This window comes from Ziziphus jujuba, chromosome 2 (genome assembly GCF_031755915.1).
Source record: "Ziziphus jujuba cultivar Dongzao chromosome 2, ASM3175591v1".
Classification (NCBI taxonomy): domain Eukaryota; kingdom Viridiplantae; phylum Streptophyta; class Magnoliopsida; order Rosales; family Rhamnaceae; genus Ziziphus; species Ziziphus jujuba.
The window spans coordinates 14,112,128-14,124,692 of NC_083380.1; the positions used below are offsets into that span (position 1 = coordinate 14,112,128).

Genomic DNA, 12,565 nt, shown 5'->3' on the forward strand with positions numbered 1-12,565 from the left:
CTTAGAAAGAGTTCAAAGAGAGAAATGGCAGCAGAGGAAACCAAGGAGATGCAAGAAGCATATCCAATGAAAGGTGGGAATGGTCTCTACAGCTACACCAAGAACTCCAAACCCCAGGTGTGTTTATAGATATATATAATATATATATATCTATATATATTTAGATTCAAGTAAAGTTTATTTTATTTAAATAAAATATCATCATTGATGACTGTTGGAGGAAGCTCTTTGAGTTGTTGTAGTTGTATATCTCCTAGTCATATCAGATAGTATAATCATAAAATATTAATTAGCCATTTATGAACCACAATGTATACTAACAATCTTCTGGTGGTTAAAATGCATTTTCAATTTTGCTTCTGCAGAGAGCAGCCACAGATGCTGCCAAAGAACTGATAAAGATGGCAATTGAAGAAAATTTTGATAAAGAAATCCTATTTTCTTCCAAAACTTTGCGCATAGCAGATTTGGGTTGCTCTGTTGGACCTAATACATTTTTTGCAGTGCAAAACATAATTGAAGCATTCGAGTCCAGGTACCAAAAACACCAAGAACTGAATTCTCGAATCCCTGAGTTTCAAGTTTTCTTTAGCGATCATACCTCAAATGATTTCAACCTGCTCTTCACTTCCCTTCCTCAGAACAATCCATATTATGCAGCAGGTGTTCCGGGCTCTTTCTATGGTCGCTTGTTTCCCAAGGCATCTCTTCACTTTGTCTATACTTCTGTTGCCATTCATTTCCGTTCTGAAGTACCAAAAGAAGTGATGAACAAAAACTCCCTTGCTTGGAATAAAGGCCGGATTTATTACATTTATTCTTCTGACGAAGTAGTTCGGACTTATAAAGCTCAGTTTGATAGAGATATGGAGAAATTTCTGCAAGCCAGGGCAGAAGAGATTGTTTATGGAGGATTGCTGGTAATCGTTGTAGGTGGTATCGCCCATGAAACTCATCATTCTCAAAGTCATGGAGGTATGATTTTAGAGCTTCTCGGAACTTGCCTTATGGACTTGGCAAAGAAGGTAAGGAAATATAAAATTTATCTGCATTAAGTTTAATATAGTCTCAGCTAGCATATACTAAACATGATCATGTTGATTGATTTGATAAAGTAATTTTGGTTAGATATTTGACTGTAGCCTCCTCTTTTTAGAATTTTTTTTTTTTTTTTTTTTGGGGCTAATGCATATCAAGATTTTATGATATTCCTTTCACTTTTTTTTTTTTTTTTTTTTGGGGGGGGGTGTCTTATTATCCTATTTGTTGGTTAAACTTTAGTAAACTTACGTATTACATTCAAAATGATACTTTTTCTCTTGTAAAAAGCCACTCACAAGGACCAATCATAATTTCTTTTTTTAATTCACATATGCACAAAAGTCAAATGCTCCAAATCTTGAGGAATTAGTCTAGGATTTTTTTGAATAAATTTCAGAATACAACTTAATTAAGGATGCCAACATGGTCTCTGAGGGGAAAATCTAGTGGCTTTTCCTCATATACTGATCTTGAGTTTGAATCTCCACACCATATCATATCTATAAGACTAATAATAAAGTTCTTGAATGAAAAAAAATTAATAAAATCGACTTGATAGGAAATTGACTGGATGTATAAAACATGCTAACATCTTTGTTATACATGTGCAGGGAATTGTAAGTGAGGATAAAGTGGACAGCTTTAATATACCAATATATCTTATGACTCCCCAAGAAGTGGAAGCAGCTGTTGAAAGAAATGGATGTTTCAGCGTTGAGAGAGTTGAAGACATACATCATGTGGGATCAGATGAAAATAACTCTCTGTCTATAACTAATGCCCAAGAATTTTCATCTTATATAAGATCTGGCATGGAGGGGCTAATCAAGAAGCATTTTGGTGAAGAAATCTTAGATGTGCTGTTTGACACTTATAGGAAGAAAGTTGAAGACAATCCCTCCATTTTCAAGTCAGGGAAAGCGCTTACTTTCTTTATCCTTCTTAAACGCAAAGCAATAAACTAGCTAGCTACCAATTCTTGTCAACTTAGCTTCTAATTTCTCTATGCTTCTCTATATTATGTTATGTTTCAGTTTGCTGTTTATCCGGTTGAAAAAATAAATGTGGCAGTTTTTAAGAGCTCATAAAGCCAATTTTCCATGAACCCGGGACCACAAATATGAGTAGAATCTATGGGTTCCACGTGTGGTTTCACTCATTTTTGTGAATAAGTGCTATATGTTATTGGAAAATGGAATTTTTTCCACTCATAAAGTATATGTAGTATTTTTATTTTAATTAATTATTTAAAATTGTAAAGAATATTTGGAGTGGTTGTTTTAGATCAAAAACTATCCTTTTAACTTTCCATCCTTTCTCTTCTTCATCCTAACCACACAACCAATTTATCTTCTTTCCTTCCACTTTTCTATCCATCCTTTTCTTTCATTCCACTTTTTCACCATAACAAACAGAGCCTTAACTTTAAAATTAAAATGACATGGCTTAATTTAACTAAAGGGATAAGGAATGGTCTAGATACAATTTAACATATAATAAATATTTATAATATATTGAATAAAAATATTTAAAAAATTATAAAATTATATCGGGATAGCTAATTAAGCTGCCCTGTTTTGGGTCGAATCTATATTAAAAATCTATAGCTTGAGTCCAATGAAATAGAATTTAAGCGAGTTCGGGCTTAGACCATATCAAACTCAAGCTAAATTTGGATTTGGTATTTTTCGAGCCGATTTGATCAAGTTTTGTGCTTTCGGGCCTTCTTTTTGCATCCCTACTTAAAATATTAAATCTATGTATATATATATATATAGGAATTCTATGATCAGGTCGGTCCTGACCATAATGGGTGCGGTCTAAAAACATGGAGAAATGCCCAGCCATTGGATTTTAACTTATCCAATGAACGGCTTAGATACTTCTTGTCACATGTGAGAAATTGCAAACATCCAGCAATAAAAAATCATTTCCTTTTCCCGCGCCGCACAACTGTTCACGGACCTCATCATTTCAAAAATTCGAAATCCATCTCTCATTGTTTCAAAATTTCAAAATTCTTAATAAAATCCACCATCTTGAACTGTTTCAAAATTCCCCATTCAAATCCCACCATCTCTTAACGTTTCTAAGTTCCCAAATAAAATCCGCCATCTCCCGCACCCAGCCTCATATATTCTTTGCTTCCACCGTCCAGGCTTTCTCCTCGACAATCCCAAAGGTTAGTAAATGTGAGTGTCTGCTTTGTTGTTTTTTTTTTTTTTTTTTAATGTGAACCTATGGCTTATTCAGAAGTCACAACTGGAGATTAATTGTGTAAGCATGTCAACAAGTACTAGTGAAGTTCAACCGATCCGGATATGCCCATGTGGACAATATATGCATTTAAAAACATAAGGACAGATAAAAACCCAAATCGTCAATTTTGGAAATGCTTAGATGGAGAACAGGTCGTACAGAATTTTGAATGTGTTGAATTGTCATTTGTTTTTGCTTATAAATTAATTAAGTTTTCATTTGGTTTTCATTTTATAAATTCAATTGACATAGAAAAAAGGATGTGGTAAATTCATTTGGGCAAAAGAAGGAGAGCTTAAGGTTGACAAAATGGATATGCTTATCAGTGAAATTCATCGTTTGTCCTTGCGAGTGGAGAAATCTAATAATATTCTCGAAGCAATTCAGAAGAATACTGAGAGGAGCCACCAATATGATCTTAAGACTGTTATAGCTGTGGTAATTTTATTATTTAGTTTATTTAAAATATTTGGCGATTGACCAAGTGACAATATATGTGTGTGTTGGTAAACTAATTATGTACTAAATTCTACTATGTCCTTGTTAAGAAATAAATGTATCCCAAAAAAATTTGACTTATGCTGTTGAACTTTGCAATATGACTTTGTTAATTAAATGGCATTTTTCTATTTTTTGTCGATTCTAAATGAATCATATAAAATGATACTACCGAATACATTTGGTAAAGTTCAGTGCAACTGCAAAGCAATTGTTCAATTTCTATGGGGTCCACTAGGACAAAGGGATTGTTTGGAACAATGGAGGGGGCAAGTTACTCATTCAAGATGGTTTAACATTTTGCTACTCATTCAAGTATACTAATTTTAGCAAGTCGAAGTAAAACATCAACATGTTTTTTCCTCTTTTTTTTCCATGGAAAGACTAAAGCCGATGTCTGAGGTGGATTGACTGTTTAGTTAATGTTGCATGCTATATTGGTAAATTTTACATTTAAAACATGCAACACAATGGTTTAACCTCTTGTCACGCATTCAACTTTACTCGTTTAGCACAATAAATCTTTTCTAAGCTAAATGTAAATATGTTGTGTCTAACTATCAATGCTGGTAAATTTTTTTAATGATTTTAGACAAAATAATGATAAACGTTGTGAAACAAAAGTTATAAGATAATTTAAAAAAAATAAAAAAAATCAAAATTGACAAACTTGAAGCAAATCCGACGTTACACACACCTAATATTGTCGGCGTATTACATTTTTTTATTTAAATTTTGTTTTATTGTTATTGTTCACTATTGTAATTTCCATTGATGCTTGTAAATTTTCTAATGATTTTATACAAAATAATCACAAATAATGTGAAACAAAATATACAAAATCAATAAAAAAAAATCATGAACAAAATTAAAACATTAAAAAGTACACAAAGGCCGACGTTGTTTATAAATAATAGCGTCAGCTATTTTCGACTCTGTTATTTTAAGTGTTTTTTTTCTTGTTATCCTTCACTATTGCAATTTCCATTGATGCTTGTAAATGTTTTATGAAAATTGTTAACAAACCATAAAATTTAAAAAAGGTTCCTAAGATTAAATCAATCAGCAAAGCCGTGCTTCTGACATGTAAAGCTTACCCCTTTTTTTTATTACTTGTTTATGAATGTTATCTTTCACCACTCTAATTTCCATTGATTTTGTAAAGTGTTTGAATGATTTTAAACAAAATAATGACAAAGGATTCTATCCAAAATAAATAAATAAAAAATCATTAGAAGGGAAAGAAGTTACAAAGAAAATGAAGAAATGAAAAAGTGGACCACCGCCGACGTTACGGAAACAAACAAGCATCGGCTTTAGGACATTAAGAGATCTTATGATAATTTAGTGGACCAACGCCAATGCTACATTGAAGCTTCATCATCGTCTTTTGTATAAACGTCGACGCTAGATCAATGACCACTCGTCGGCTTAAGGCCACAACATTAGGATAATTTATTGACTGTATTGCCTTTGTAATTTCATTTGCTTCTTGTAAGTTATTGGACTGATTTTTGACAAAATAATTATTAAAGAATTTAAACAAACTTTGCAAAATCCTAGGTCAATGACCACTCGTCGACTTACGGCCACAACATTAGGATAATTTCTTGAGTATATTGCCTTTGTAATTTCATTTGCTGCTTGTAAGTTTTTGCACCAATTTTGGACAAAATAATTTCTGAGAAATTTAAACAAACCTTGTAAAATCCTATAAAAAATAAAGCAAGAACAAAAAGAAATGATACCTTTATTAGGGGACGAACACCGACGCTATGATTTCGACTCATCGTCATCTTATGAGTAAACACCAACACTAGTTCAACGACCACTCGTCGGCTTACGTCCACAACATTAGGATAATTTATTGATTGTATTGCCTTTGTAATTTCGTTTGCTTCTGTAAGTTTTTGTACTGATTTTGGACAAAATTATAATTGAAACAAACTTTGCAAAATCATGTAAAAAATAAAACTAGAACAAAAAGATGTTTTATGTTAACTAGGGGACCAACGCCGACACTATGGTTTCTCTTCTTGGTCGTCTTATGTGTAAACACCGACGCTAGTTCAACAAAAAATTGTCGACCACAACATTAGGATAATTTATTGACTGTATTGCCTTTGTAATTTCATTTGCTCCACAACATTAGGATAATTTATTGACTGCATCGCCTTTGTGATTTCGTTTGCTTCTTGTAAGTTTTTGTACCGATTTTGGTTAAAATAATTACTAAGGAACTCAATCAAACTTTGCCAAATCATGTAGAGAATAAAGGTAGAACAAAAAGATATGTTATGTTTTTTTGGGAACTAACATTGATGCTACGTTGACGACTACTCATTGTCTTATGAAATAACGCCAACGCTATACCAACGGCCACTCATCGGCTTACGTAAACAAACTAGGATAATTTATTGACTGTATTGCCTTTGTGATTTCATTTGCTTCTTATAATTTTTTGTATCGATTTTGGTCAAAATCATTACTGAGGAATTCAAACAAACTTTGCAAAATCATATAAAGAATAAAGCGGGAACAAAAAGATATGTTATGTTTATTGGGGGACCAACACCGACGCAAACTTTTATCTACATCATCATCGTATGGGTCAATGCCGACGCTTGTTCAAAGACCAATCATCGGCTTACGGGCACAAAATTAGGATATTTCCTTTGTGATTTCGTTTGATTCTTGTAAGTTTTTGTACCGATTTTGGTCAAAATAATTACTAAGGAATTCAAACAAATAATTACTAAGGAATTCAAACAAATTGTGCAAAATCATGTAAAGAATCAAGCTAGTACAAAAAGATATGTTATGTTTATTAAGGAACAAACGCCGATGCTACGTTAACGCTTCATCATCGTTGTAGATAGAAACACCGACGCTATATTAACAACCACTCGTCGACGTATGTCTAGAAAATTAGGATAATTTATTGAGTGCATTGGCTTTGTAATTTCATTTGATTCTTGTTAGTTTTTGCATCAATTTTGGTCGAAATAATTGCTGAGGAATTCAAACAAACTTTGCAAAATCATGTAAAGAATCAAGCTGGAGCAAAAAGATGATGCGTTATGTTTACCAGGGGACCAACGCCGATGTTACCTTTTTGCATCATCGTCATCTTAATAATAAATGTCGACGCTAGGTAAATGACCAAGCCTCAGCTTAAGTTTATTTATCAAGTGTATTGCCTTTGTAACTTTGTTTGATTCTTGCCAGTTTTTACACCGATTTTGGTCGAAATAATTGCTGAGGAATTCAAACAAACATTGCAAAATCATGTAAAGAATCAAGCTAGAGCAAAAAGATGATGTGTTACGTTTACCAGAGACCAACTTCGACGTTACCTTTTCGCGTCATCATCGTCTTAATAATAAACGCCGACACTAGGTAAATGACCAAATGTCGGCTTAAGTTTATTTATTGAGTGTATTGCCTTTGTAATGTCATTTGATTCTTACATGTTTTTGTACCGATTTTGGTAGAAATAATTACTGAGGAATTCAAAGAAACTTTGCAAAATCATGTAAAGAATCAAGCTAGAACAAAAAGGTGATGTGTTACGTTTAATTAGGGGACCAATGCCAACGTTACGTTTTAACTTCATTGTCATCTTACTCATTAATACCGACGCTCGGTAAATAACCAAGCGTTGGCTTAAGGTAATTTATTGACTTCATTGACTTCGTAATTTTGTTTGATTCTTGTATGTTTTTTTCACCGTTTTTGGTCCAAATAATTACTGAGGAATTCAAACAAACTTTACAAAATCATGTAAATAATCAAGCTAGAACAAAAAGATGACGTCTTACGTTTACTAGGGGACCAATGCTGACATTACATTTTCCTATCATCTTCATCGTAATCTTACACGCCGACGCTAGGTAAATGACCAAGTGTCAGCTTAAGTGTATTTTTTAAGTGTATTGCCTTTGTAATTTTGTTTGATTCTTGCCAGTTTTTGCACCGATTTTGGTCGAAATAATTGCTGAGGAATTCAAACAAACTTTGCAAAATCATGTAAAGAATCAAGCTAGAACAAAAAGATGATGTGTTACATTTACCAGGGGACCAACGCCAACGTTACCTTTTCACGTCACCGTCGTCTTAATAATAAACATCGACGGTTGGTAAATGACCAAGTGTCAGCTTAAGTTTATATATTGAGTGTATTGCCTTTGTAATGTTATTTGATTCTTACATGTTTTTGCACCGATTTTGGTCAAAATAATTACTAAGGAATTCAAACAAACTTTGCAAAATCATGTGAAGAACCAAGCTAGAACAAAAAGATGATGTGTTACATTTACCAAGGGACCAACGCCGACATTACGTTTTCCTATCATCATCGTCTGAATCATAAACACCGACGTTAGGTAAATGACCAAGCGTCGGCGTAAGATAATTTATTGAGTGTATTTCCTTTGTAATTTCATTTTATTCTTACAAGTTTTTGCACCGATTTTGGTCAAAATAATTACTAAGGAATTCAAGCAAACATTGCAAAATCATGTAAATAATCAAGGTAAAAATGCCGATGTTACATTTTTGCGTCATCGTCGTCTTAATCATAAACGCCGACGCTAGGTAAATGACCAAACATCAGCTTAAGTATATTTATTGAGTGTATTCCTTTGTAATTTCATTTGATTCTTACATGTTTTTGCATCGATTGTGGTCGAAATAATTACTACAGAATTCAAACAAACTTTGCAAAATCATGTAAAGAATCAAGCTAGAATAAAAAGATTATGTGTTTCATTTACTAGGGGACCAACGCCGATGTTACGTTTTCACTTCATCGTCATCTTACTCATAAATGCCAACGCTATGTTTTCTCTTCAGCGTCGTCTGATATGTCAACGCCGACGCTAGTTCAATGACCACTTGTCGGCGTATGACCATAACATTAGGATAATTTATTGATTGTATTGCCTTTGTAATTTCATTTAATGTGTGTAAATTTCTCGTCTGATTTTGGTCAAATAAGTACAAATTAAAAAGTACAAATTGTCCAAGAAAATTGACAAAATTTAAAAACAGTAAAGCCCACACTGTTGACATGAATCGACATCGGCGTAGGCCATTATTTTTAATTGTTTTTCTTGTTTATCCTTCACTTTTGTAATTGCCATTGATGCATGTAATTATTCGAATGAATTGTTTAAGACAAAATTATAACAAAGGAATTTAAATTTTAAATGACCAAAGCCAACACTATTTACATATACCAGCATCGGTGTAGGACTCCTTTTTGTTCTTTTGTATCCTTAACATATTTCAAAAGAAAAATTAAAAAATTAAAAAATACCGAATCCAATGCTATTCACATATACCAATGTTGGCGTTTGCCTCACTGATGCGTGTACTTATTCGGATAAATTGTATAAGGAAAACTAATAACAAAGGAATTTAAACAAAAGTAAGAAAATCATTAAAAAGATGAAAGTTTAAAAGAGAGTCGAAAAACTTTAAAAATACCAAAGCCATCGCCATTGGCATATGCCAACATCAGCTTAGGCCTCATGTTTTTAATTTCTTTCCCTTTTAGCCTTCACTGTTGTCATTTTGAATGAATTGTTTAAGACAAAATTATAACAAAGGAATTTAAACGCTAGTAAGGAAATCATTAAAAAAAATGATTTTGTAAACAAAAAATAAAAAAAAACCCGTACACTACATAAATAAAAAATATTTTTTACAAAAGCTACAAATTAATTATTTAATAAATTAACAATAAGTACTAAAGAATGAACAAAATTTACAAAACCCAATGAGGCCACTAAGCAGAAATTGTCATGAGTTTGAAATAGGTTTGATCATAGCAGATGCCCAATCAGCTCATAATTGGTTGACAACATCTTGTGGCCAGTTCACTCCCTCATACTGAACATGCAATTAGTTTATTACAAATTGGATACACTTGTACAAAACAGTTTAATAAAAATAAATAAATTGCACTGAAGTACAGGCAAATTGGTAGTTCTCACATGTGAGTTTAAGTTCTTGTGAGTTATTTGTTCCCTCATGATGTCCCGCATTATCATCATTATCTAGTAACCACATTCTGTACTACCAAGCTGCTTAAGAGTCTACATTTGCAATCATAAATGTTAACGTCATATTATGTAAGAAATACTACTTGTGTTTGATAAGTATGTAAACCAACAACAATAATACTCAATTTTAACCATCCTAATTTACTTGTGTATGGGTTTGCCAGTCAATTTTTTTTGTGGTTACACTCCTGGTCTCTTCTTCCATGCAACGAATGCATTATATCAACACATACATTGTAGAATTATTATAATATTATGAAATTTTTTATAAATTTCATTACAAATAAATTATTAAAATTAAGTTTCTATATAACTTGTCGATCAACTTCCTAAAGTCCTTATTGATTTCATTGTTATGACTTGCCAAAGTATCAAAAAACCAAGCTGTTGTGTAGAATGGGTCAACAACCCCTAACATCCAACGATTGCTACAAAACAAATAATAAATTATTAGTTAATATGTGCATAACTATTAAATTACTTGGCTAACTAATTATTGGAACTTAACACCACATACCCTAAATAGTACGAAAAGAACCATAATTGGTTGTGAATTGCAGATCTCCATCTACCCACAATATTTTTCGTTCTAGCATTTGTGTCTGCATAACCAACCGGTGCAGTCAATGCGGGATGAACAAAGCAAAACATTCGTGCACCATGTGTGGTTTCCAATCCAGTAAATAAGTGTCTGCCAAAATCATTTGAAGTATGTACAAGTTAATAGAAAATTTGATATTGATAATTATAATTGATTGAATTGAAATTTTAGACACTCTATACATGGATGTAGTTTTGTTACCTAATGTAGAAGAATATGCACTTTGCAGATATTTCCCGCATGTTACAAAAATCAAGGATGTCAGCCTCCGCTATGCACAACTGGTGTACATCTCCCACACTTCCTTTTTCCATGTCGAACATCCAAATATTATTTATATCCATGGCCTCGATCCAGCTTAGCAACACCCGGATGGGTGGGGTAAAAACTAAAGGATCACCACATTGGTCATCCTCGACATGGGTTTCCTCCCCAGGAGGTACACATGTCTCCTCCACATGTGGTACATGTTTCTCCTCCACGGGTGGTGGGTTAGAACCATATGGAACTTCCTCCAGATGTGTCCCCTCCACATGTGTCTCCTCCACATGTGCCTCCTCCATGTGTGCCTCCTCCACATGCGTCTCCTCCACATGCGTCTCCTCCACATGTGTCTCCTCCACATGTGTATCCTCTGCATGTGGTACATATGGTACGTTGGACATTCCCTATAAATATCAACAGAACATTATTTAAGTACATCAGCACCACCCTACACAGATGAAAGTTATACATGCAAATATCACAAATAATCCGATAAAATTGTACCTCTATATTTAGGATAATGACAAGATTTGAAGGCCATGCAAGTAATGCACATGCGGTTTCTCCGACTTGCATATTGTTAGATGTTGGAATAGGCTAAGGGGCAAATGGCTGGAACACCTCATCTACAGTGACCTTCAAATGATGCAAACCAAGCATAACACCATCGCATCTATCCGTTGGGAGAGAAGAAACTATAGTGCCACGTGCTACAATATTATGGATACTGCCTTGAGCAAGCTAGCATTCAACACCCTGTGTAACAAACAATGTTACAAATTAATTAGTACATATCTAATCGTACACTGCACATGGATGTGACAATAAAATACACAAGTTCAATAATCTTTAAGCAGTGAAAATAAAAGTTAAAAAATTATATATGATTGACAAATTTAAAGTTGACTTATTTGTGAGTTGTCAAAAAACCTCTAAAATTGTCCTTTATGGTGGATGGATAGGATGAGCATCATGGCCATGATGTGATGGCGTCGGACGATTGCCAACATCGTCATCATGTATCACATCCTCGTCGTGTGCCTCATTGGGCAATGACTGCTTCCCATGTGTTTGAGGATTTGATTTGAGGGTAAAACCACATGCATCTACTAATTTATTGAGCTTGTCAATGTTGGTATTCCCTTTTATGGCCTCCCACAGATCATGGATCATCAACTGTAGCTGTTTAATTTCGTCGGACTTAGCCAATTTTTTAGGACGTGGCCTATGGATGTCGAAAATGTTTTTAACGGTATAATCTTTGCCTCGACCCATAAGCCGACCTTCAGTCTCCTCGGTCCCCAATGCTTGCGTAACGATATCATCTTGAGGGGAAGACTCAATTTCCTCTTTATGGGCTTGGTTTCTTAAGCCATCTTACAAGAAAATAATATAATTTCACTGCATGTCAACAATTTCCTCTATGTAATTAATTTCAAACAGTTGTATCATGAATAAAATAACTTACAATCGTTTCCACTACAAGTGCAACATCTTTATTTGTGAATTTTTCATCCTTTGCCATTCGTGCCCGAGTCCATAAGTCCTCTCGGACTATGTAATCTTAGATGCATCTTTCCTTTTGCTACGAATATTGAAAATAAATATGAATTTCACATGTGATGAAATTAAATAATGAATGAACTTCAAAACTAACATTATTATTTTTCATACCATGAGCACTTCCAATCTCGCATATCCCAATGCACCCATTCGATGTGGATACTTGTTTAATTGTCTTCGTTTGAAAAAATTTTTACTTATTTCCTACAAAAAATTGACACACATGCAATAAGTTAAGTATGCCAGTAAAAATTGACATGAGTTCGAATTG

The 12,565-nt window shown here is 33.5% G+C and overlaps 1 protein-coding gene across 1 annotated transcript; it reads left to right on the forward strand.

Annotated features, from left to right (window-relative positions):
• On the forward strand, nucleotides 1-2,226 carry LOC125422475 (loganic acid O-methyltransferase-like). Its single transcript, XM_048474263.2, has 3 exons — nucleotides 1-117; nucleotides 366-1,025; nucleotides 1,653-2,226. Exons 1-3 carry the CDS (start codon nucleotides 25-27, stop codon nucleotides 2,004-2,006), a joined length of 1,107 nt encoding a protein of 368 aa, XP_048330220.1. The 5' UTR covers nucleotides 1-24; the 3' UTR covers nucleotides 2,007-2,226.
• The last annotated feature ends 10,339 nt before the right edge of the window (nucleotides 2,227-12,565 follow it).